Consider the following 22315-nt stretch of genomic DNA (forward strand, 5'->3'; position numbering starts at 1 on the left):
ATAATTAAAACATGAATGCGCACATGACCTGAGGATTGTGATGAATGGCTATAGGCTGCTTTTACAAAGACAGGCAGAGAAGAAGAGAAGGAAGAATTATACTCTGCTTTGAGGAAAACCTTGAATGTATAGAAGCCAACTACAGCAATTGTGGAAATCCTATCAAATGTCTTCAGTTCAAGATTAGAGTAGTCATCTCCAAAGGGATCTCACCATAGGCATCTGCTACTGATCTCCAAGCCAAGACAAGGCAGCCAATGGAGCAATATTTGCACCACTTAAGCAAGCTTTGGGTCAACAGAACCTGGTTCTTATGGGTGACTTCAACTACACAGATATATGTTGGAAAAACAATACAGCAGCTCACATGTCACCTGTCAAATTCCTGGAATGCATAGATGACTGCTCCTCATACTGGTGCCAACCAGGAGTGAGGCACTGCTGGACTTCTTGCTACTCATACACCAAGAAAACCTGCTTTGTAATAACAGTTAGTGATAGCCTTAGTTGTAGTGATCACAATATTGTGGAGCTTGGTATCCATTATCGCTTGTCAAGCACACCTGGAATACTGTGCTCAGTTTTGTTCCCCGCTATGCAAAAAAGATGTGGACAGGCTGGAGAGGGTCTAGAGAAGGACCACAAAGATGTTCAGAGAACTGGGAAGCCTGCTGTGTGAGGAGAGGCTAGGAGAGCTGGGTTTGTGCAGCCTTAAGAAAAGAGGGCTCAAAGGGAGACCTTTATCTACAAAGAAGATGAAGACTCCCTTTTTACAAGAAGTCACATGGAAAAGATGAGGGGTAAGGAGTACAAGATACTTCTGAGAAGACTGAAGTTGGACACAAGAGGAAAATTTTTCACAATGAGAAAAATCAGCCAGAGGAATAATGTACCCAGGGACGTGGTGCGTTCCCCAGTGTTAGGCACTTTTAAGATTCATCTGGAGAGGGTGCTGGGACATTTTGTCTAGACTGTGCTTTTACCAAGAAAGGTTGGACCAGGTGATCCTTGAAGTCCCTTCCAACCTGCTATTCTCTGATTCTATGATCACATTAAAAATTGGAAGTGTGCAGAATGTGTAAATCTTTAACAATAACAGCTTCTAACAAAGCAGTAGAAGCTTCTTCACATTGAATATTATATTCAGTATTCCCTCTTCTCCAAAGATTAAATTGTGTTGATACATTATTTGGTCTTCACTAGAAATTAATCATTAACAATGCAGAATGTGCCTAGTGATACAATACAGAGACAGACTATTTGAAGATAGTGCTAAAAGACCTTGTGTGGACATCTGCACAACACTGTATTGTCCAAAGGGAACCAGAGTACCACTGGTGCCATTCACACACAAGATATCTTTGTAGCCTAATAACAAAAGGAAAAAAAAACAAAACAAAAACCCCAACCACAAAAAATCCCCACAAAAACAAAACAAACCAAACCCAAAAATAAAAACAATAAAGTCAAAACCAGTTATCTGAAATAATTTTCTCTTTCTTGGAAAAGTTATTTCAAGTGCTAGCATCCATAAGGTATCAAACACACCGCAAAAACATTATTCATATATAAACACGTACACATATGCATACATTGCACTGACTAAAGCACCTTATGTTAAACAATACTGTTTCTAAGGACGTGGAATGTAACTTCAAACTATCATAGACATAAGGCCACTTACTCACACTTCCTTCTACTACTGGAGTTATCATGCAGTTGGGTTCATACTATGATCAAATACTACTTCATAGACAACCTATCTGTCCTCATATATTCCTCACAAGAAATAGTTAAAAACAATTTTCTATCAAATACTTCTCTTTTAAGCCACTTAGATATTATATTATCTGCCTATTCACTGTGGCAAGGCAATACAGCCATACAATGCAAAGACAACTAAGCACCTAACAGTGTTGAAGTTATTACAATGATAAAAATTATTTGGCAGAAGGCATAGCTTAACATTTGCAAAGATCTCTCCTTTTCAAAGGGGGAAGGTTATAATGGCAACAATTTCACTGGCACTGCAATTAAAATGATGAAGTTCATCAAGAAAAGCTTTGTGTATGCATTTCATTAATAGCAGTGTTATAGTTTAACTTGGTGAAAAACAGCAAGCCATTTATCAATGGTAGCACAACAGCCTCTTGCAATAAAGAAGAATCAAGATGCTCCAGAAAACTGAAAGTAGGAAGAAGTTGCACTGTGAGTTAAAGTCAGAAGGCAATCTAAATTACTGAGCACAGAGCTCCATGAAACACTTGGGTTTGATCCAGACAAACACCTTCCAGGTTGTCAGACAAATGTTTTAATGTCTGTTGAGTAAGACATTATATCAAATAACTAAATTAACCAGAAATAACAAAAACAGAACAAAAATGAAGATATAATTTGGTGGTGTTTTAAATCCTCTCCCCTAAAAATATATGCAACAAGGCACATTAGGAGAAATATATTCAATTATTTTATTTTATTATTCAGTTTGACTTAAACACCTGAAACCAGTTTTCTCATAATTTAAGACAAAGGAGAGAAGCTTAAATTGCCTTTTACAGATTTAATAATTTCATTGTCTACTAAAGTGCAGTGATTGTTATATGCCAAAAAGTATCAGCACAAAACAAAAGCCACAGAACAAAAAAAACCAAACTCATGAAAAATACAGTTTTTGAAGACATTAAAAAGGTATGTATTCAGCCACTTTTTAAAGCAATTCAAAGACAAAAATAACACTGAAAAGATTTATAAACCTGTATTTCACCTTGTTCCCTGCAAAGGCATAACTCTCTACATTTTCCAAAGACGACTTATATACTTTAAAAGAAAACAAATAATATCAGCATCCTTAGCACTTAAAAAACAACCAACCAAAAACAGTTTATGTGAAATGAAATAAAGGCAGACAGGCTAATTAATTATAACATTTTGAAGCACTAGGCAATATGACTGGATTGCAAGTTATATTTTAATCATATTCTTTTAGTTTTGCAGTTGGTCCCAGTGGCTTCAACAGTCCTGAAAGTCTTTTTGACATCTTAACAACAACTTTTCAGCAATTTACTCTTCCTGCCAGCATTAAAAAGTAACTGCTGAAAAGCATTCAGTTAAGGAAAGATCTAAAAGATGCTTTATTCCTCACACAGAACCTTGTGCCCTTTAAATTTTGTGTTTCATAAATAATCAGTAATTAGACTTAAAATTTCTATTCACTCCAAAACATTTATATTTAAGACATTTCACATGCACAACACTACTGTCCCTTTAAGACTAGAAAAGCACAAACTCTACTGAAAACTAAGTATTTGAAAGTTCCAGGTACCTTAATCTTTCCAAAGATACGAAGTATTCAGAAACAAGGTAGTAGTAAATACATTAGCGCTGCCCCACTTTTAAAAATTTTGGTATATAGTAACTATTTTAAACTTAACATTTTTGTTTGGTAGAAAACCAGTAGATCATATTTTTACCCCTTTCCATTTTCCTCATAGGTGTATTCTCTTAAAGTCTGCTAAATTTGTGTGTTCTTTAAAGAATACATGTAGGGTTAAGAGTCCTACCAGTGCTTAAATAAATACAGGGAGCTTATTACTAACAAGTAACCTTTCTGAGGCTTTCAGAAGGGCTGGTAACCATCTGTATGTTTAAGACAAAATAATTTCTAGGAAAGCATCAACTTAAAATTTGTTTGTGAATACACAACAGATCGTACTTAGTAACCCACATACAGTCTCCTAAAACTACTGATTTCTAACAAGCTAAACCCATGAAGAAATGATGTGCTGAGCTTCAGAAAACTGCCATGAGCCCTTCTACACATAGTGCTAATTACATTGGTGCTAAAAGGGTTGCTAAAACTGTCGTTCTTAAACCCCAAAACTTCATCTTTGAAACAGACCTAACAGTTGTTCAGTTGCTTTGAATGCTGAATAAGTTTGATTTAAGAAAACTGAATCTTGCTGTTTCCCTGTACATATCTTCAGGTTTACTTTTTTTTTTTTTTTTTTTTACATTTTTGCCAAAAAGATTCTGTTAATACAAAAGTCAGTTGCTATTTTACCTGAATTCAAGTGTATGCTTACAGCATCCTTCTACAACTACAACTTCAAAGCTTACCCAGCCAACAGCTAAGCATTAAACTCCAAATTTGGCATGTACAGCAATTTTCAGGAGCATCCCTTTACTTTATTACAACACTGTTAAGAACAATGATCCCATCACTCAGCATTAACCTGACTGGCAGCTATTCAAGGTGCTTTATCTCAACTTCGCACACAAGGATTGCACCTTGCCTATGACTGAGGCACGTAAGGCGCAGTGCAGAAGTACAACAGTTCAGACACTAGAGGACAGTCTGTTCATTTGACTGAACCTCTAGCTTTGTAGTGCGTGTTCCACATAGCTTCCTCTCTCTTGCACTAGATTCAAGTTCGCAAGCTGGTGAATCCATTTTCAGGAAGCTTCTCCTCAGATTAAGGATTTCTTTAAACTAGTTGATTTTTTCCCCTTCTACTTAAGTCTCAAAGCGTTGCAAGAATTCTTGAAAATGATATAATTAACGTCAGTACTGTCTGTCCAACACCAAAGACAAGAGCTTCTAAGGGAGCCATATTCTTCCCTGCTACTCTGTAAATTCCAGCCACTGCAGCACCTAAGAATCACAAGAAAAACAATGATCAAAACACAGAAAAATCCAAATATAACAAATTATTTACTATGTCTATGCATCAGCTAATTCACAAGCTCTGTATTACTTCATGGCATTATAGAATTATTAGCCTTGCTTGTATTCTTCTAGTTATACAAGTCCTTCAGGAATAATCTTCCCAACTGAAGCAGATTAGCTTTTACAATATCAGTTTGATTTAAGAAAATTTAATCTTGCCATTTCCCAGTAGACATCTTCAAAAGTATGGCTGGATTTTTGGTTTTTTGTTTGCTTTAGGTTTTGGTTGGCTTTGTTTTGAGGGGGTTTTTTCTTTTTCTTTTTTTTTTTTTTTTCTTTTTTTATGGGTTTTTTTTGTTTGTTTTTTTTGTGTGGGTTTTTTTTTGGGTGGTTGTTTTTTTTGTTTTTTTTTGTTTTTTTTTTTTTTTACATTTTTGCCTTCTGCTAATTTGAAATGCAAAAAATCCCCTAAAAACTGACTGAGTTCAAAGTGTGGTTTAATTGTGCTTGCATAGGCAGACAGGCAGAAGACAACCGTCAAACTGCTAGTCTACAAATAACTGTAAACAATTACAAATTTCTTAGCTTCATTTAATATTTCAGTTGAATAACCTGGTCGTAGTGGTCATAGTGTGCCAGTTTAGACTTAAAGTACCAAACTTCAATACCAAACAAATATCTAGCCAATCAAGCAAAATATGAAAAGTATCAAAGTATTGCACTGTTATCCATGGATGTGTACGACAGGATCTATGTGTATGTATCCATGAATATAATTGGTGAGCTTTCTCACCAATTTCTCACAAATATGAAATGGCCAGGATAAACCAGAAACAAAATACTGTACTGTAAACAAATCCAGGTGCTACTAACTCCCCTCTACTTTTGCGTACTGAATGTATCACATGCATTTGAAGAACAGAAGTCACAGAGCAAAGGTACAGCTGTGATATCTTGGAGCAAATGCAATCTTTATATCAATCAGTCAAAACAATAACATGCTAATAACAAATAATACTTTCTGCTCAAACAACTTCTAACACTTTTAAGGATACTAAAATGTTCATTCAGAAAAGAAATACAGGCTTGTATACAGCTGTGTCCACAAGTAAAAATGTTACTGAATCCAAACCTCAAAAGTTCATGTAAAATGAAGCTTTTATTTAATACTTTTTGAACTAGTGTTTCTATACAGTGCTTGCTTTCCTTGCCTATAGAACAAATATTAAGTTTGTCATTTTCTTTCAGAATGATTTTTTTTCTGACGACCAAACCCAAAATTTAATTATAGACTTTCAGTATGTCTGGTCTCAGATGCTATCTAATCATAATTAAATGCTTCCAAAGATCACAGAGGCTTTTTCAGGCTAAACTGAAAAGCCACCACCATTTCTTTTAAATTATAGGCAAGAGTTAAAAAAATTGGAATTTCCTTATTTTTGCAAAGTCACTAACAGAAATAGTCTGCTGAAGTGATCAAAAACCCATTAGTGACATGGAAATACATGAAGTCCCAACTGATTTTCTGAAAGTACAATCTGTATCTGAGCCATCTGTTACTTTAAAAAAGTAACACCTCATATTTACAAATGTTTTAAGAAGAGTAGAATTCACTAGTTATTGTGGCTATAACAGCATTAACAAATACTCTTAATCAGACTGTTAGGTGAGCTTTGGATTTCATTTATCGATTTATTGTTGTGGATGGGTTGTTTGTTTTGTTGTGGGGTTTTTTTTGTTTCAGTTTTAGTCTTGTTTTGGTTTTTAAAAACCCAAACCATAACCTATAAAGTCTATTTTGTCAGAAATCTCTCACCAAAAGGGCAGCCTTATGGTATTTCACTCAGTTGCCTTGGGTAGACTTTTCCATTTGTTCTGTAACTATCTGCTGTCAAAAATTGAAAGAGATCCTTTAGATTGAGCCCAGTACTGATATTAAAATTACTTTGGTGATTGAATTCTCAAAGTGAATTGAAATTGGCTAATTTGGGATACCAGAATTTGATGCTATTAGTTAATCAACAATGGAAATTTTTGGCTTTTTGAGAAAATATTGAGATATTCTGGAAAATAACAATAATAAAAACATTAAGAAGCTGTAGCTTAATAATTATGTATTTATACTCCTCAATTAACAGTGTGCAATACAACCTGTAATGCATAACCCAGCACAATTGGTATAAAGCCAAAAGTATAGTACAATAGGCCAATGAGGGAAATGAGAATTTGTCATCAAAAAGGCGTGTGCTTGCAGAAAGGAGGAAGGACAGACCCTTCTGGATAAAATAAAGCTAAAATACCTGCCTCAAACTGCCTGACACTTCCCTGTTCTTGGTTGGGTTTGGGAATTTTGGTGTTTTTGTTATGTTTTGGGGTTTTTTTGGTTGTCTTTTTTTTTTTTTTTTTTTTTTTTTTTGCAGAATGGGGAAAGGTTGGCAGTATCCACTGCTATTCAGTAAATTCTTTATATCTTTTTTGATAACGTTAAGTTCCATAACTTTTCAAAGCCTATGTCCTGGGTTCAGCTGTAGCAATCATTTTTCTCCTTCTTAGTAGCTGGTGCAGTGCTGTGTTTCTGACTTTCAGCCTGGGAACAGCACTGATAACACCAATGTTTTTAGTTGTTGTTAAGTAATGTTTACTCTGACCAAGGACTTTGTGAGTCTCATGCTCTGCCAGTGAGGAGGGGAAGCCAGGAGCAAGCAGAGACAAGACACCTGACCCAAACTAACCAAAGAGGTATCCCATACCACAGCACGTCATGCCCAGTATGTAAACTGGGGGCAGTTACCCAGAAGGGCTAGATCACTGCTTGGGTCGGGCTGGGTATTGGTTGGTGGGTGGTGAGCGGTTGTATTCTCATCCCTTGTTATTTCCCCTATCATTATTATTATTGGTGGCAGCAGTAGTGGTTTGTGTTATACCTGAGTTACTGGACTGCTCTTATCTCAACCCATGGGAGTTACATTTTTTCGATTCTCCCCCCCGATCCCTCTGGGCAGGAGCAGGGGGAGGAAGAAGGGGGGAGTGAGCGAGCAGCTGCATGTTTCTGGGTTGCTGGTTGGGCTTAAACCACGACAACCTAGAAACTGAGGAGTTTGCTGCTCTGTTATATGCTGGTGAGAAGATCTCAAAAGGCCAGACAGTTTGAAAGCTCTATTTGAGCAACATGAAACTTGCACTACTTAATAATCTACACACTGCATTCATTCACCTACACAAATGATGCACATGACTAGAAATACAAAATGTAAATTGAAGCCAGCTTGCTATTTCAGTTTCTTAAACACTGGTCCAGGCATATCTAAACAACTAAATATTTCAACCTGCATCCCAGTTTGCAACACAACAGCTATTAAAAATCCTCTCTTTAATATCTTATCACCATAATTTGTCTTCAGAAGCTCCCCACAGAATTTCTTTCAGTATGAAGTAATTCAGTGCTCTCTAGAAATAAAAATACCTGAAAGTAAAAGTATTTGGCTCACCACGTTTTTTACACAAAAGCTTTGGGAATATAATGAGTCTACAGTCTAAGCTAAGAAATTCAGGTGAATTTACACATAAACAGTACTACTTACTTATTAAATGTTTCGACCTTCAAAATAGGACACTAAAAATATAACTGTGTTGCTCCTCTTTTATGCATAGATAAAAGACACAAAGTACTTTAATTTTAATAACACTGAACATAGGCCTTTCCCTCCACAGACTTTCTTAGTCTTCCAGAAATCTTTGTTTGGATGTCCCAGCATCACATTTCCTGTTTTCAGTTCTTAAGAAATGCTCATGTATTATAGACCTTGTAACTGGGCCACTGCCATTTTAATCATAGGACAAAAATTGGCATAATATGTAAAGTAAGGCACTGAACTGGTTCCACCTCCCCTTAGGAAAAAAAAAAAAAAAAAAAAAGGTAGAGTTGTACTGAACCATACTATGTTATGAAGGACATTCTTCTAGGCTGACAAATATACAGCAATTAAAACAACCTTTTGAGGAAAGTCTTAATGAAACTTTCAATGAAATTTGCATTTTTATTTAACCTTGAAAACCAACAGGCAAGAAGGACTTTCAGTAGCAATAAGAAATAATCTGTCACAAATCACTTGTGTATATGAGTAAACTGAATTAATACCACTGTTCTGGTCATGTGGGTAGTACACAAAAATGGGAATGAAACGGAGAAAGGCTTGCCTACAGACTATATGAGGATTACTAGATTTACAGTTCCTTACTCTCAAAGGTCTTTCATCTTGTCAACAACACTGAAGATCTTTGGGCTGAAACTACTGCTCAGGTTAACACAGGCCCTGTTCAATCCATTTATTTTAATGCTGAGAACTGCTTATCAGCCTTGTTTCAGACAATAACTACTTATTTTCTCCCCCACAAACAGAAAACTCCCCATGCTCCTATTTGCTTGGGAAAGCTACTGTAGTCTGTAAATTAGATAAGCTGGATATGATAAAGCCAAAGTGTCCTGCTGATCTTATGGCATTTATTTCAGTATTGATACAGATAATGAGATTTCTTATGAAAGATGGGGAAAACAGTATCTGATATCAATAACTCTAGATGAAAACAGCTAAGCAGCATTTCCTCAAAACATTCTTGGCAACATCACTTGTGTTCCGCATTTGGTCAGGTGTAACATTTCTGCACTTCACTACATAAAATACTTATACCAATTATTAAACATTGCAGAAAGCACAAGTTTTAACTGCAGCTCTGTGAACTTTACTGCAGGCTCCTTTAACAGAAAAATGCTTAGCAGCTTGCTCTGTGGATACAATGGCAAGAAATTAAAAAAATATTTAAAATGTATCTTAAGTGGTAGGCACGTGCCTAACACCATAAGAAACTCTGTAACAGATGCCCTTGTCAAAGAACATTTTACCTTGAACACAGCACAGCTGGGAGGTATGAGGTGGAGGGGTCTAATGGCCTTCCTCTCTCTTTGTTCTCTACCCCAATTAAAAGTAGAAAGTAACATTATGTCTAACCCAAGCCTGGAAAATCCTTTCAAATTCATGAGCCAAGTGTAACTTCCCCAAACAAATGGATTTTCTTAGCTGTAAATCACTACCTACATTGCCCCTTTATTTCTTTTAAAAGGGCAACATCCTATCCAGGTGCAATTTAAAAACCTCCAGCAGGCCCAATGGAACAAGTAGGAATTCAGCCTGGCAACCAACGGAATCAGGACCTCATTACCCAAAGAAACTCATGGCTTTAAGAGTACTAAGAGGTGATCTTGATCAGAAATCTCTGACAAAAAAAAAAAAAAAAAAAAAAAAAAAAAAAAAAAAAAACCAACATAATCTGCAACAGGCATGGTAAGACACAACCACTCTTCCTGGTCCCAAACAGATATTACCTGCTGAGCATACACTTTCTGAATAGCTTGGTACCAAACATGCAAAATCAAAGAGTAGAATGATTTCTGTACTCCTCTGACAATTTATAGTAGTTATCTTTGCACAACAGAAGAGCAACGCAGCTGTCATTATCAGTAGGATAGCTATATACCTAAGGAAAACTCCTTAATAAACAATTAAATTACTAAAAAAGAAAAAGAAAAAAAATGTGGATTTGGGGGATTTTTGTTGTTGTTTTGTTTTGGTTTGGTTTTTTTTTTGTGGTTTTTTTTTTTTGGAAGGGAGGTTGGGTTTTGTTGGGGGTTTTTTGTTTGGTTGGGTTTTTTTGGGCTTCCCCCCACCATCTAGAAATTAGATATAAAACAAGAAAGAAACACAAAACAAGAGACAGACTTACTGGTTATCATTGCTCCTGTTACAGAACCCAGAAATCCAATGCTGACCACAATGACAGAGATCAGTCTCCCCTGCCTATGCCTCTGCAGCATCACAAACATTAATACTCCCACAGCACCATGGACAAAGAGAGAGGAGAAGAGAGCCCAGAGGAAGACCCAGTACCACATCTCTGAAAGAAAGCAGTCAAATAAAGGGTTAATAGTTCATAGACAAGAAGTTTACAAGTAAGAAACTGTAAAACATTGTGTACATCAATAACAAGAGAAATGCAATATTATTTCCATCTTAAAAGCCATCAATGTGATAACATCAGCATATGCTCAGACACCTTCCCCTTTTAGCAGTCTATCATAAAGCAGTAACTACTATGACTGAAAAATTATAAAAAAGGATTCTGGCACCATTTTAATCCAAATGTATCATTAAAAGAAGTCCATCATTCTTTTAATTGCTAATTGCAATTTCTTACTAGGTATTGCAAGTACTCTTGCAGAATGAAATATTCTCTAGAACAAAGACTGAAAGAGGAAAAAAGTGAAGAATTGTTTGGGTTGGTTGGTTTTTGTTGGCGCTGTTTGTTTTAACAAGAGACAGCATCAGGTAACATGAAATGAGAAAACTGAGATTAAAGACTTCAGTTTATCCACCCAGGAGCCATAATGAGAGTGTTCCATCAAATTAGCTTCAAAGGCACAAATAAAAACACTACAATTTTAACACGAAATTTTAACACATCAAACTCCTTGCTTCTATTGCTTAGCAGAGAACTTCATAGAGGCAAGTAGTGACTACTACTTAAATTACTAAGCAAGGACAAGAGATCATGAGAATGTGTGGAGTACAAACATTTCTCTGAAGACTGTCAGACAAGAACATTACCTTCAAAGAAAAGAGCAGGAGCCATCAACGAAGCTACATAAGAATTAAAGAACCTTTCTCACTTGGTGGCAATTTTCTAAGACTCATTATAACTCAGAAGGGTGGGGAAATGCAACAAAAGAAGGGTTTGGGTTTCGCCAACTTAGATACAGAAGGTATAGATCATCACAAAATTCACAAACTGGGGTACATTTTCCTGACTGACATAAGCTCAGAAAACTGTCATCAATTCAGGATTTTTTTGCTGTAGCTCCCCCTTAAATATATACACACACACACACACACACACACACACACACACAGAGCTTCCTTATAACAGCAGGATAATTATAAATTATGCCTGATAATTATTGCAGCTTGATTCACACCAGTCATTTGAGGAGAAATATGACTCAATTAGAAAACTTAAAAAATACTTAGCAGCTCAAAGAAAACATACCATGAAAGGATGCTGAGAAAGAATGGTTGCTACACAGTAACTGAAGTCCTTTTAGTCTAATATCAATATTGTATGTATATCCATAGTACAGAGTTTTAAGATTTTTCATTTAGCAGTAGCTAACCCTTCCCCTTTCACACAGGCACAAAAGACAGAACTATGTCATAGGACCTAAAACTCTGCTAAATCATGGTAATCAAAAGGCTCTCTCAAGAGAGCAGCAAAGAATATGGTAAAACTACATTCAATTAATACTTCAGCTGTATGGTTATGGCAGCCTACATTCAGTAGCCAGTAATTCTGAAGCAAACGGCCAATACATAGATGTGCTATGGGAAGGAGAAGCAATGTTCTTGATACTGTCTCTCGGCAAAAATGTCTGAGGGACAGTGCCAGGACACTGCACTTTTAGTCAGTTTCTCCTAAAATGCCATTGCAGCTTTGAAGTTTGAAATGGAACCAAGAAAGTCTGTTGGAATCTGATTCTGTCAGACACCATCATTTCCTGTAATTTCCACAGGCTTTACTAGGCACTGGATCAGCTTTTAGGAAATCATCCTCTGTGTTCATTGTCAATCCTCATCAGGTGGAAAAGACAACTGATTTCCGGTCTTAGGAAGATTTCTTAGTAAGACTGTATTTTTAGAAGAAGGGGAAAGATTATGGGAAGGCTCATTATTCCTGGATAACTAAGAAACTAAAAATACTTACAAACCCTTACACAACAAAATAGCTCAGTTGAGGGTAACTGTCTTTTGTCTTATTTACATTCCAAAAAAAGCTCAAGGAAAACTATCATCACCCCTCACTTTATATTTAGGGCATGAGACATGGGAATAAAAACAGCCCCAAATGTCCTGTTGGATAAAGAAATAAAAACACGAGGGTTTTGGTATGCACTTTCTTCTCCTACTTCTTAAAAGGAATACACAGTGAATGCATTCAAAAGGAAATTAGGGAACATCCAGAAATATTCCTTGTTCCACACAAACACAGCTGTAGCATTTAAATAAACCAGCAATAAACCACCACTTCAGAGAGGGCTAAGTTTCCAAGTCAACAGCATTATAACGTCAGTGATGCAAGAAATACAGGTAGTGTTACACATACCTGCAATAACCCAGTACCTTCTTATTATAAATAGCCTACAGTTTTGCCAAACTGACTGTAGATGCTAAAAATTGTAGGCGTTCACTTCAGAAGAGTTGGAGTTAAACAGGGTGGATGGAGGAAACAACATGTCCAGGGATATAAGAGGGAGGAAGAGAAAAAACTTTGTTTATTAGGGGAAGAGACAGAAGGGTTAGGGATACAGGCCTATGATACATCTATCTGCAGAAGGCAGCCAGCAGGGTGGGAGACACAGTAAGCAGTGGAGTTAACTGTCTTTATTCTGTAAAAGAACAAATTAGAATCAATTCTAATTTGGGTTGGAAGGGACCTGAAAGACTGTCACCCCTACCATGGGCAGGGACACCTTCCACTAGACCAGGTTGCTCAAAGCCCCATGTTTCATTTGGAGGTTCTTTTCATTTGGACAACTTCATCAAGGTCATATGCTTTAGATTATCTATTCTCTACCAATTTACATAAGTAAATTTGTTAAAAAAATGTGGCTTAAAAGCTTTCCTTTACAAAGTTACTAGATAGGATACAAGCAGAGAGACTAAAAGGGGTTTTTCTGTCCTTCCCCTCCCCTCACACACATTCTTGCTAAAGAATCTATTCATCTACTGCAATAATAACTGGATTTTTTTTAAAGGAAAGAAAAAGTCTTCCTGGAAACAAAGCACAAATCTGCCACTCCATCTCATGATGGGAATTATTTTAGAATCTCCCCTCAGTACCAAGATACCTCTAATTTCCTAGAGATTGATTGCTGGTTTATCTTTTTGAATGGTTATTAGCAATGAATAGAGAACTTATACTGTTGCATCCTGATACAAAAAAAGAAAAAGCAATAATTACACTTCTCAAATATTCTGGGATGATAGCTTACCTAATCATCATGAGAGTAGCATTTCAAGATCTGATATTACAGAAACTGAGAACCTGATCACACAAAGCTTCTTAACCCTTGATTTAGATCATATCTTTCTCTTACAACACTGGCTTTTCTAGTGAAAGACTCAATGGAACACAGCAATGTATCTTCCACAAAACTTACACAACATACAAGATCAGAGCCATTTATAATCATAATTTATCAACCTTTCATCAGTCATCTTTTCATGTTAAAGTAGTGTTAAAAACCTGAAGGATCTGTAATTCAAAGACTTGTCTCAATTGACTATTTCACATAAATGTTTCATGTTCTTTAGCTACACACTACACATTTAGAAAGAGACTATATTAGAAATTCTTCTGAATCCGAGAATTTTCTTTGGTTTCCTGAGTAGGTATCATACAATCACAGAATGGTTCGGGTTGGAAGTGACCTTAAAAAGCATCAAGTTCCAATCTTCCTGCCACATCAGGGACACGTTCCACTAGACAAGATAACTCAAAACCCTGCCCAGCCTGGCCTCGAACACTGCCAGGGACGGGGCAGGCACAGCTTCTCTGGGAAACCTATTCCAGTGTCTCACCACCCTCACAGGGAAGAACTTCTTCCTAATAACTAATCTGCATCTCCCCTGTTTCAGTCTAGTCATCCCCCCTTGTCCTATTGCTACATGCCCTTGTAAAAAGTCCCTCTCCAGTTTTCTTGTAGGCCTCCTTTAGGTACTGGAAGGCTAAGGTTTCTCCAGAGCCTTCTCCAGGCTAAGCCACCCCAATTCTCTCAGTCTGTATTCATAGGAGAGATGCTCCAGCCCTATGTCCACCTTGGTAGCACTCCTCTCGACTCCAACAGGTCCATCTCCTTCTTACGCTGGGGACCCTATTGCTGGACACAGTACTCCAGGTAGGGCCTCACCAGAGCAGAGTAAAGAGGGAGAATTGCCTCCCATGGCCTGCTGGCCACTTTGTTAGACCACACCACCTCATCTCATCAAAACATCATTAGTCCTAGAAGCTGAAATACAACATCGCTTTTGAGCACCTTCCCTAGGATGACTCTTCCTGCCTTTCCTGTCTTATCCTCCTTTGTTTATTTTTTTTTTTTTTATACCTGGTAGTTAAACACACTTGCTTATTTACTTCTGCTCACTAATTGGGCCAGTGATGAAGACAACTGAATAAGCTGTTTAACATGGATAAACAAGGTGGGGAGGACAACCAATCTTTTAAGTGATCTAGATGCGGCCTCAAGCCCTGTAAACCTAGAAGACAACATAGTCATTCTTACTTTGACAGGTTGTGCAAAGAACTTTAAGCACAGGTATTTGAGTGGAAGAGTTTGAGATCCTGTAAAGTTCAGTATTGTCAAACTCCAGAACCATGATTTCAGAAAAGTGTGCTAGAGTAAGACTGAAAGAAGCAAAGAATGGGTTGGCAATAACACTGAGAGATGCCACTGAAAAATAGAGAAAGAGAATATGGAGGCCTGAACACAAATGGTCAAGACTTCTGTTGCTGAAAAATAACCGAGTAGTTGAAAGATTCACAATAGCTGTAAGGAGGAGGAAGTGAGACTGAAGTGTCTTAAGAACATGTTGGTGCAACTATTTACGTTCTATATACTGATTGATACTTTCAGAGGTATAAACTTACTTATATGATCATTGCTACCTTGATAAAAAAAAACACAGTTAAATTTCAGTCCCTGTGTAACTATACTCATTAGCTGGCTTTTTTGGTGATACGAGCAGCACATATGGAGTATTTTGCTAGTATGGTAATAATGATTTAGCTTCATCTGGCAGAAAGCTCCAAATACCAACCTAGCCTCAGTTTATTTAGTCATGCCCTCATAAAGCTACCTTAAAGACACACGAAAAGAATAAAATTTTTCAAAACCCTCCCAACTTTCTTTGCTTGACCACAAAAGTCTCAGAGCTTATTGTCAGTGTAACCAAATTACTTTAAATAGCTAAACTACAACTTATTTTTATTAAACCTCCACAGCTCTCCAAGAAATACAGAGAACTAGGAGACAGAGTATTTACTAGCTTACAAACACAGTGACATCCTATCTATCACACAGATGCCATGGCTTCTCTAAGCAGGACAATAGAAATCCATTTTTCAGGGTTCCTTAAAATTCTTAGCACTTAATCACTAAACCTTAAACCTTTTCAGTTTATGTTCCTTGCCACTGGCTTGACTTGGGTGGGGATTTTTTCTATCAGAAAAGCTGCATGGCTCAAATAACTTGTAACTCATGCCATATTACTCCAGTTTTAGAGTACTTCTTTGTTAATTTCAGTATTTATACCTATCAGATACATTATGCTTATGTACTATAGTGTATTGGGCTTGCATAGCAAGGCTTGGGGGGTGGGGGAGTGGGTGTGGTGTGTGCAGAGCTCTGAGACCCTTCCCCTGTATCCAGTAGAGCCAATGCCAGCTGTCTCCAAGGGAGACCTGCCCCTGACCAAAGCCAAGCCTAGTGGTGGTACCTCTGGGATAACATATTTAAGAAGGGGAAAAGTTACTGCACAGAAGCAATTGTAACCAGAGAAAGGAGTAAGAATACATGAGAGAAACGGCTTTGCAGACACCAAGTGAAGAAGGACAGGAGGAAGTACTCCAGGTGCCAGAGCAAAGATTCCCCTGTAGCCCATGGTACAGGCCATGGTAAGGCAGGCTGTGCCCCTGCAGCCCATGGAGGTCCATGGTGGAACAGATCCACCTGCAGCCCATGGAGGACCCCACATTGGAGCAGGGGGGTGGCTGAAGGTGGCTGTTACCCTGTGGGAAGCCTGCACTGGAGCAGGCTCTTGGCAGGACCTGTGGCCCCATGGAGAGAAGAGTCCACACTGGAACAGGTTTGCTGGCAGGATGGGTGACCCCACAGGGGACCCACTCTGGAGCAGTCTGTTCCTGAAGGACTGGACCTCATGGAAGGGACCCAGATTGGAGCAGTTCACAAAGAACTGCAGCCCATGGGATAGATTCACATTGGAGAAATTTGTGAAGATCTATCTCCTGTTAAGAGGGATCCCATGCTGGAGCAGAAGAGTGTGAGGAGTTCTCCCACTGAGGAGAAAGGAGAAGCAAAGACAACATGTGATGAAACGACAAATGACCACAACCCCCATTCCCTATCCCCCTGCACTGCTGCAGGAGGTGGAGAAGGAAGTGGAGAAATCAGGAGCAAAGTTAAGCCTGGGAAGAAGGGAAGGGTGTGTGTTGCAAGATTTGCATTTATCTTCTCATTATCCTATTCTGATTTGATTGACAATAAATTACATTAATTCTCTCCAAGAGGAGTCTATTTTGCCCATGATGGTAATTGGTGAGCAATCTTTCCCTATCCTTATCTCAACCTACGGGCCTTTTGTTGTATTTTGTCTCCCCTGTCCTGCTGAGGAGGGAGAGTGATGGCAGCTTTGGTGGGTACCTGTTGTCCAGCCAGCATCAACCCACTACATATGTATACACACTATGCATATATTAATGTAGGCATACACAACCTTAAAGACCAGAAAGAATTGTTAAAGCATGCTACAGTTTAGAATAGCATTCTTATCACTTCCATCTTATCAACACTTGAAGTTGCACACTATCAAAACTTTCACTTTGGGCAAATAAAAATGCAAAGTCAACACACAAAGTATATAAATGCTAACATTTTCAAACATTATCTCTATAAATGGATGTGCTGTCCTACTGCCACTCAGCTTCAGTAAACATGGAGTATATCCTTAGTACTTAATCTTCAGCATCTTTCTTTTCCTTTAGTTTGTTCTGCCAGATGAGTAACGATTGCCTTTCATAAATCAAGACTGATTACTCCAGAAGACAGTATCTCTCTTGAGATTCTAATCTATGTAGCTAATAGTGGCAGGCTGGGTATAGTTAAGTGGAGCAATAAATATCTATGCTGTGAATACAGAGATACAAATTTAAGTCAACAAGGTAACACATGTTGAAATTTGAACTAAGAATCTGTACAATGTTGTATTCCTGTAGCCTTAGAAACTCAAAGCACTCAGATGAAGTGACAGTATATTACATCTGCAAATGTAACTCAGCTTTTTACATACTACAGGATTTTCTTCATCACTGGGACCTTTCCTTAATTATTGTGCTAACAGATATTTTCCAAGTTAACAGGCCTATACAGTCAAGTTGTTGTTTGGAGATACTAACATGTTTGCTGCACTTGAATGGAAGAGAAGCATTTGCTAAAGAGCAATTAAATTATAAGTTACCAACTAATCCTCTAAAGTTACAGGACAGGGGATCAAGACATAATCTGAACAACTGGTGACAAATGAGTACAGGATGGAGCTTAGGAAAACAAAAAAAAAAAAAAAAAAAAAAAACAAACCAAAACAGGTAAGGAGCATCTTCTGTGCAATACCCATAATCTCTTATAAATGCACTCCCAACATATTCAAGACTAATTACTGTCCAGTACTTTAAAACTATAGACCTTTTTATTTCAAAATGTATAAAAACAGTTTGTGGTCTTGAGCTCATCACCTTAGGACTCTGGGGTGGAGGTAGGAGGAGAATGATGTCTCTGCCTTTAGATGTTATACACTACAACACAAGTTTGTTGGTTTTATTTTGTTGTTGCTGGGGGTTTTATTTGTTTGGTTTTTGGTTTCTTTTTTCTCCATGAACTCCTTTGCACAGCAGTGGCACAGAGAAAACAACACTGTCCTCCCACCCCCTCAGTGGCTAATATAAAACTTGCTCAGACCAGAAGCTTACATCTTTGGAACATGCAATTGCTAGACATAAAGAACTTGGTAGTATTTCTACTCTTCTTATAAATGATGTAGATATTTTGTTTTTGAATAATAAATATATATTTTTATATATATTAAGGCTACTTCCTTAAATAATATCTATTTATATAATGGGCACTCAAACCGGGATTATTTTTATTTATTTCAGATTCAGTGATTATCTGACTTTCTCTAGTAAACCCTGATCTACTTCCAGCTCTAAAGCACAACCAATTCACGTGAAGGGGCTGTTACTGGGATTTGCTGGAGAAGGTAAAACAGGACAAGGTAAAAGCCACCTCTCACACAGTTACTAGAGCCTTACCTCCACCTCTCAAGTGAAGGCAGGAAGATATAAGCAAAGTATATCATCCTAGTAGCCTAGGTTCAGCTACAAAGAACAGTGCTTGCAGATTTAGCTGTCACAGGGTGTGAAGTGTATGAGGGAGGAATTAAACTGCCCGTGGTCTTGTGGGTATTTTGCGCTATGAGAGATAGGATTTCTTTTCTATGTTGAACCTGAATCAGCTATATGGTATAAAAATAATGATTCAACATCCCCTTAAAGGGGGGGAAGCATGACCAAAATTTAACCGTTAAGGTTTGAAGCAATTCCTGGTTTAGATTGGAGTTCATATCAGGTTCCCATTGAAAGTTTTGGGAAATAAACATTTTTTTAAATGATTCTGCATATTTGTAAGATTTTGTCAGTAACATAATCAACATTACTTATCTAAAGATAAATTTTCACTTGCGTAGCTTAAAAGCCATACCCAGACCACAACTTGAAGTCCAAAACCAAACACAAAGCATTCTTAAATATCCATGGAACACTATATATATATTAATTCCTTTTCTCAGTACTGAGATGCAAAAGAGAATGAATTGAGTAGTCAAACAAGTCAAACTCATTCACACACCTATTTTCTTAGCATGGAAAACCAGAATTTCTGTTTCTGAACAGTTTACTTTGGTAAGTATTTTAGAAAGAGTTTACGTAAGTTTAACAACAGCTATTTGTTAATATAAATTATTACATCAAAAATCTCATAAGATAGAATCACTAACAGCTATTAACTGTCGACAGTCCATAAGAACATTCAGCAGAACAGTTTATGGCTGGAAGGACAACCTGCATTTAAGCACAAATTCAGAAACTGTAGTATAACTACAACTGACACTGACATACTCTCCAGAGATACTGCAATGTGTAATTATCTTTCATGTTCTTTAAACAAGAAAAAGATATTCTACATCAAAAATACCTTGTGCAACCCTTCATTATATTGCAAAAGCACTGAGAAACAAACTGCTTTGCTTGCTTAACACAGCACTGAATTTCATAAACGCCTATGTTGCATAACGCTCTAATAAAAGAATCTTTATAGAGGATGTCTGGCACAAAGAAAAGTTAAATCTATTGTGAACTTTTTCCTTTAAGAGTACAAGATGTATTTTTATGAGAAGTATGCAAAAATAACTGCCCAGAAAATGAGTTGCATTAGTGTGCCACCACTCTAAAACCTGAAGGCAGACATCTTAAAAAGTTCATAGATTAGATAAAGAATAAATCTGCATAACATCTTTATTAAATTAAAAAGTATCCTGAAATTTAAAAGAACAAGAAAGATAAAGCCTAAGATGGTTATTTTGCTACAGCTTTAACTTCAGCCCCACCTCTATTTTCATCATACTTCTTTTACCTTGAATAGATTGAAAAAATAATCAATCATCACTATAGAGGAAGAAAAAAGGATGGTATAATACTCTTTCATAAATATTAGAATATGTTCAAACATATCCCCTTATTCAACATTTTCGACTAATCTGTCCCAATCTAATATACCCCTATACCAGACAGAAGGAATATACTCAGTAACATCTCTGCTATTGACACCAAATCCCTGCTTATTCACAGCTGGAAGCTTATGCTTTTCTTCACCTCTGCACAGAAGAGTGAAGATACACCTCTCCACTATATGCCTTGGGTCTCACAGCGGTCCACACCCATTTTTAAGCAGAAGGTTGAATAGGGAAAGTTCTTGCTAAAACTCCCCTTTCCCTAACAGAGGATGAAGACCTGGCCCTTTTGGAGTGCAGAATTTCTTCAGAACAGCTCAGTCTTTCAGAATCTGCTGTTTAATATTGTGCCTATTTGTCACGAAACATCTGCCATCTCATTAACTCTCACAGCTCCCATTGTCCAGGGCTATCCTCTGGGTGGGAGGGGGAAGTCCCAATTCTCACATTCATTTTTCTGTGGGTGGGGTTTCTTTTATTGCTTTCTGTCAAATGCCAATAAGCATATATTCCCAAAAAAACCCAAACAGCCAGACAAGTAAAACCACTCCCCCAAATATACTCCAGCTTTCCCTACACATTTATGCATTCACACGTGGTTTCTACAACTCTTTACTCACACACAGGTACCCACCAACTCACCCATATACACATACCCTATGCCATTAGCCCTTCGTTATATACATACACACAAAAGTAAGTGAGCACACTGACATCCTCAACCCTTTACTCTAGCAGGCAGACCAGGCACCGGGCACACACACCATCCTCCCAACACGTAACACACAGATCTCTCTCCTCTCCCTGGACGTATCAACGCCGAACTCATCCCCTTGAAGAAAACACACACCATACACATGCTCACAAATAGGCATGTATGCACGCACACACACACGCATGCACACACAGATCCAGGCACACAACCACCGCCCAACCCTTCGCCTAACACACGGAGACCGCCGTCAGCCCCGCACACTGGTCCCAAGCCCTCCATTGTGTGCCGCGGGGCTCGCCCTCCCCTCACGGAGCAGCACGTCTCCGCTCCTCGGCCCCTCGCCCCACCCTGCACCCCCGCACCCCGTTACCGGTGAGGTGGCGGAGAACGGTGCCATGAGCCCACAGACTCAGCACTTGCTGCACCGACAGGTTGATCATGGAGTTGTCCCCCGCTTCCACCTTCATCGTGGCGGGTGGTCCAGCGGCCTCTCCTCCGCCGCTCCTCAGCCCGGGGAGACGGGTGGCCTGCCGACACGGTTGCCGGACGCCTCTCGCCACCGGACCGCGGGGCGGGAGGGCTGCGGCGGCGAGCAAGAGAGCGGGGAGGCGGCGAAGGAGCCTCTGCACCGCGGGGGAGACATCGAGGACGCAGAGGGGAGATGGCGGCTTGTGGGAGAAGCCGAGAGATCGGTCCGGCCGCCAGCGCTTCCACAGTGTTCAGGGTCCGGGCAGGGCGGCCCCGAGGTGCGAGCCGGTGGCAGAGACGTACGACGAGGCCAGAGCGGACCCCATCGCCGCTTCCTTCTCCATCAGTAGCGGCCGCCTCGCCAGCGGCATCGCCCCGAGCACCGGCATCACCTGCGGAGGGGAGGGGCAGGGCAGCCGCAGCTCCCGGCGCCAGACGCCAGCTGCTGCCGTAGAGTAGGCAGTGGGAGGGGAGAGGCGGGCCGCCCCGCGCAGGCGCAACGCGAGAAGCAGGCGGCGGGCGTAGGCGCCGCGGCTCCCGGGAGTGCGTGTAAGGGGCAGGGTCCCGGTGACCGTTAACTAGCGCACGAGCTGCGCGCTTCGCCCTGATTGGCTCTCGCCATAGGGACGGGCTCGGGACGGCCTCGCCATTGGCTGGTGGTGGGACACGCTCACCTGCCGGTAGGGCCCGCCCCTCACCAGAGTGCCGAGACCAGCCTCCGCAACGGGTTTTCCACGCAACGTTAAAACGCGTTGCTCCGGAGAGCGCGGGCGTTAGCATCTC

General features: G+C 39.1%; 1 protein-coding gene across 1 annotated transcript; it reads right to left on the bottom strand.

Moving 5' to 3' along the window:
• Window positions 1-3496: 3496 nt before the first annotated feature.
• Window positions 3497-21531, bottom strand: TMEM170B (transmembrane protein 170B; the record flags this gene model as incomplete). The annotated part of the gene is made up of 4 exons (XM_080609667.1): window positions 3497-4651; window positions 7749-7822; window positions 10441-10615; window positions 21435-21531. The coding sequence occupies 4 exons, from the start codon at window positions 21529-21531 to the stop codon at window positions 4521-4523; spliced, it is 477 nt and encodes a 158-aa protein (XP_080465793.1). The 3' UTR covers window positions 3497-4520.
• Window positions 21532-22315: the final 784 nt, after the last annotated feature.

The sequence above is a fragment of the Psittacula echo genome (genome assembly GCF_963264785.1).
Source record: "Psittacula echo genome assembly, chromosome: 2".
Lineage (NCBI taxonomy): Eukaryota > Metazoa > Chordata > Aves > Psittaciformes > Psittacidae > Psittacula > Psittacula echo.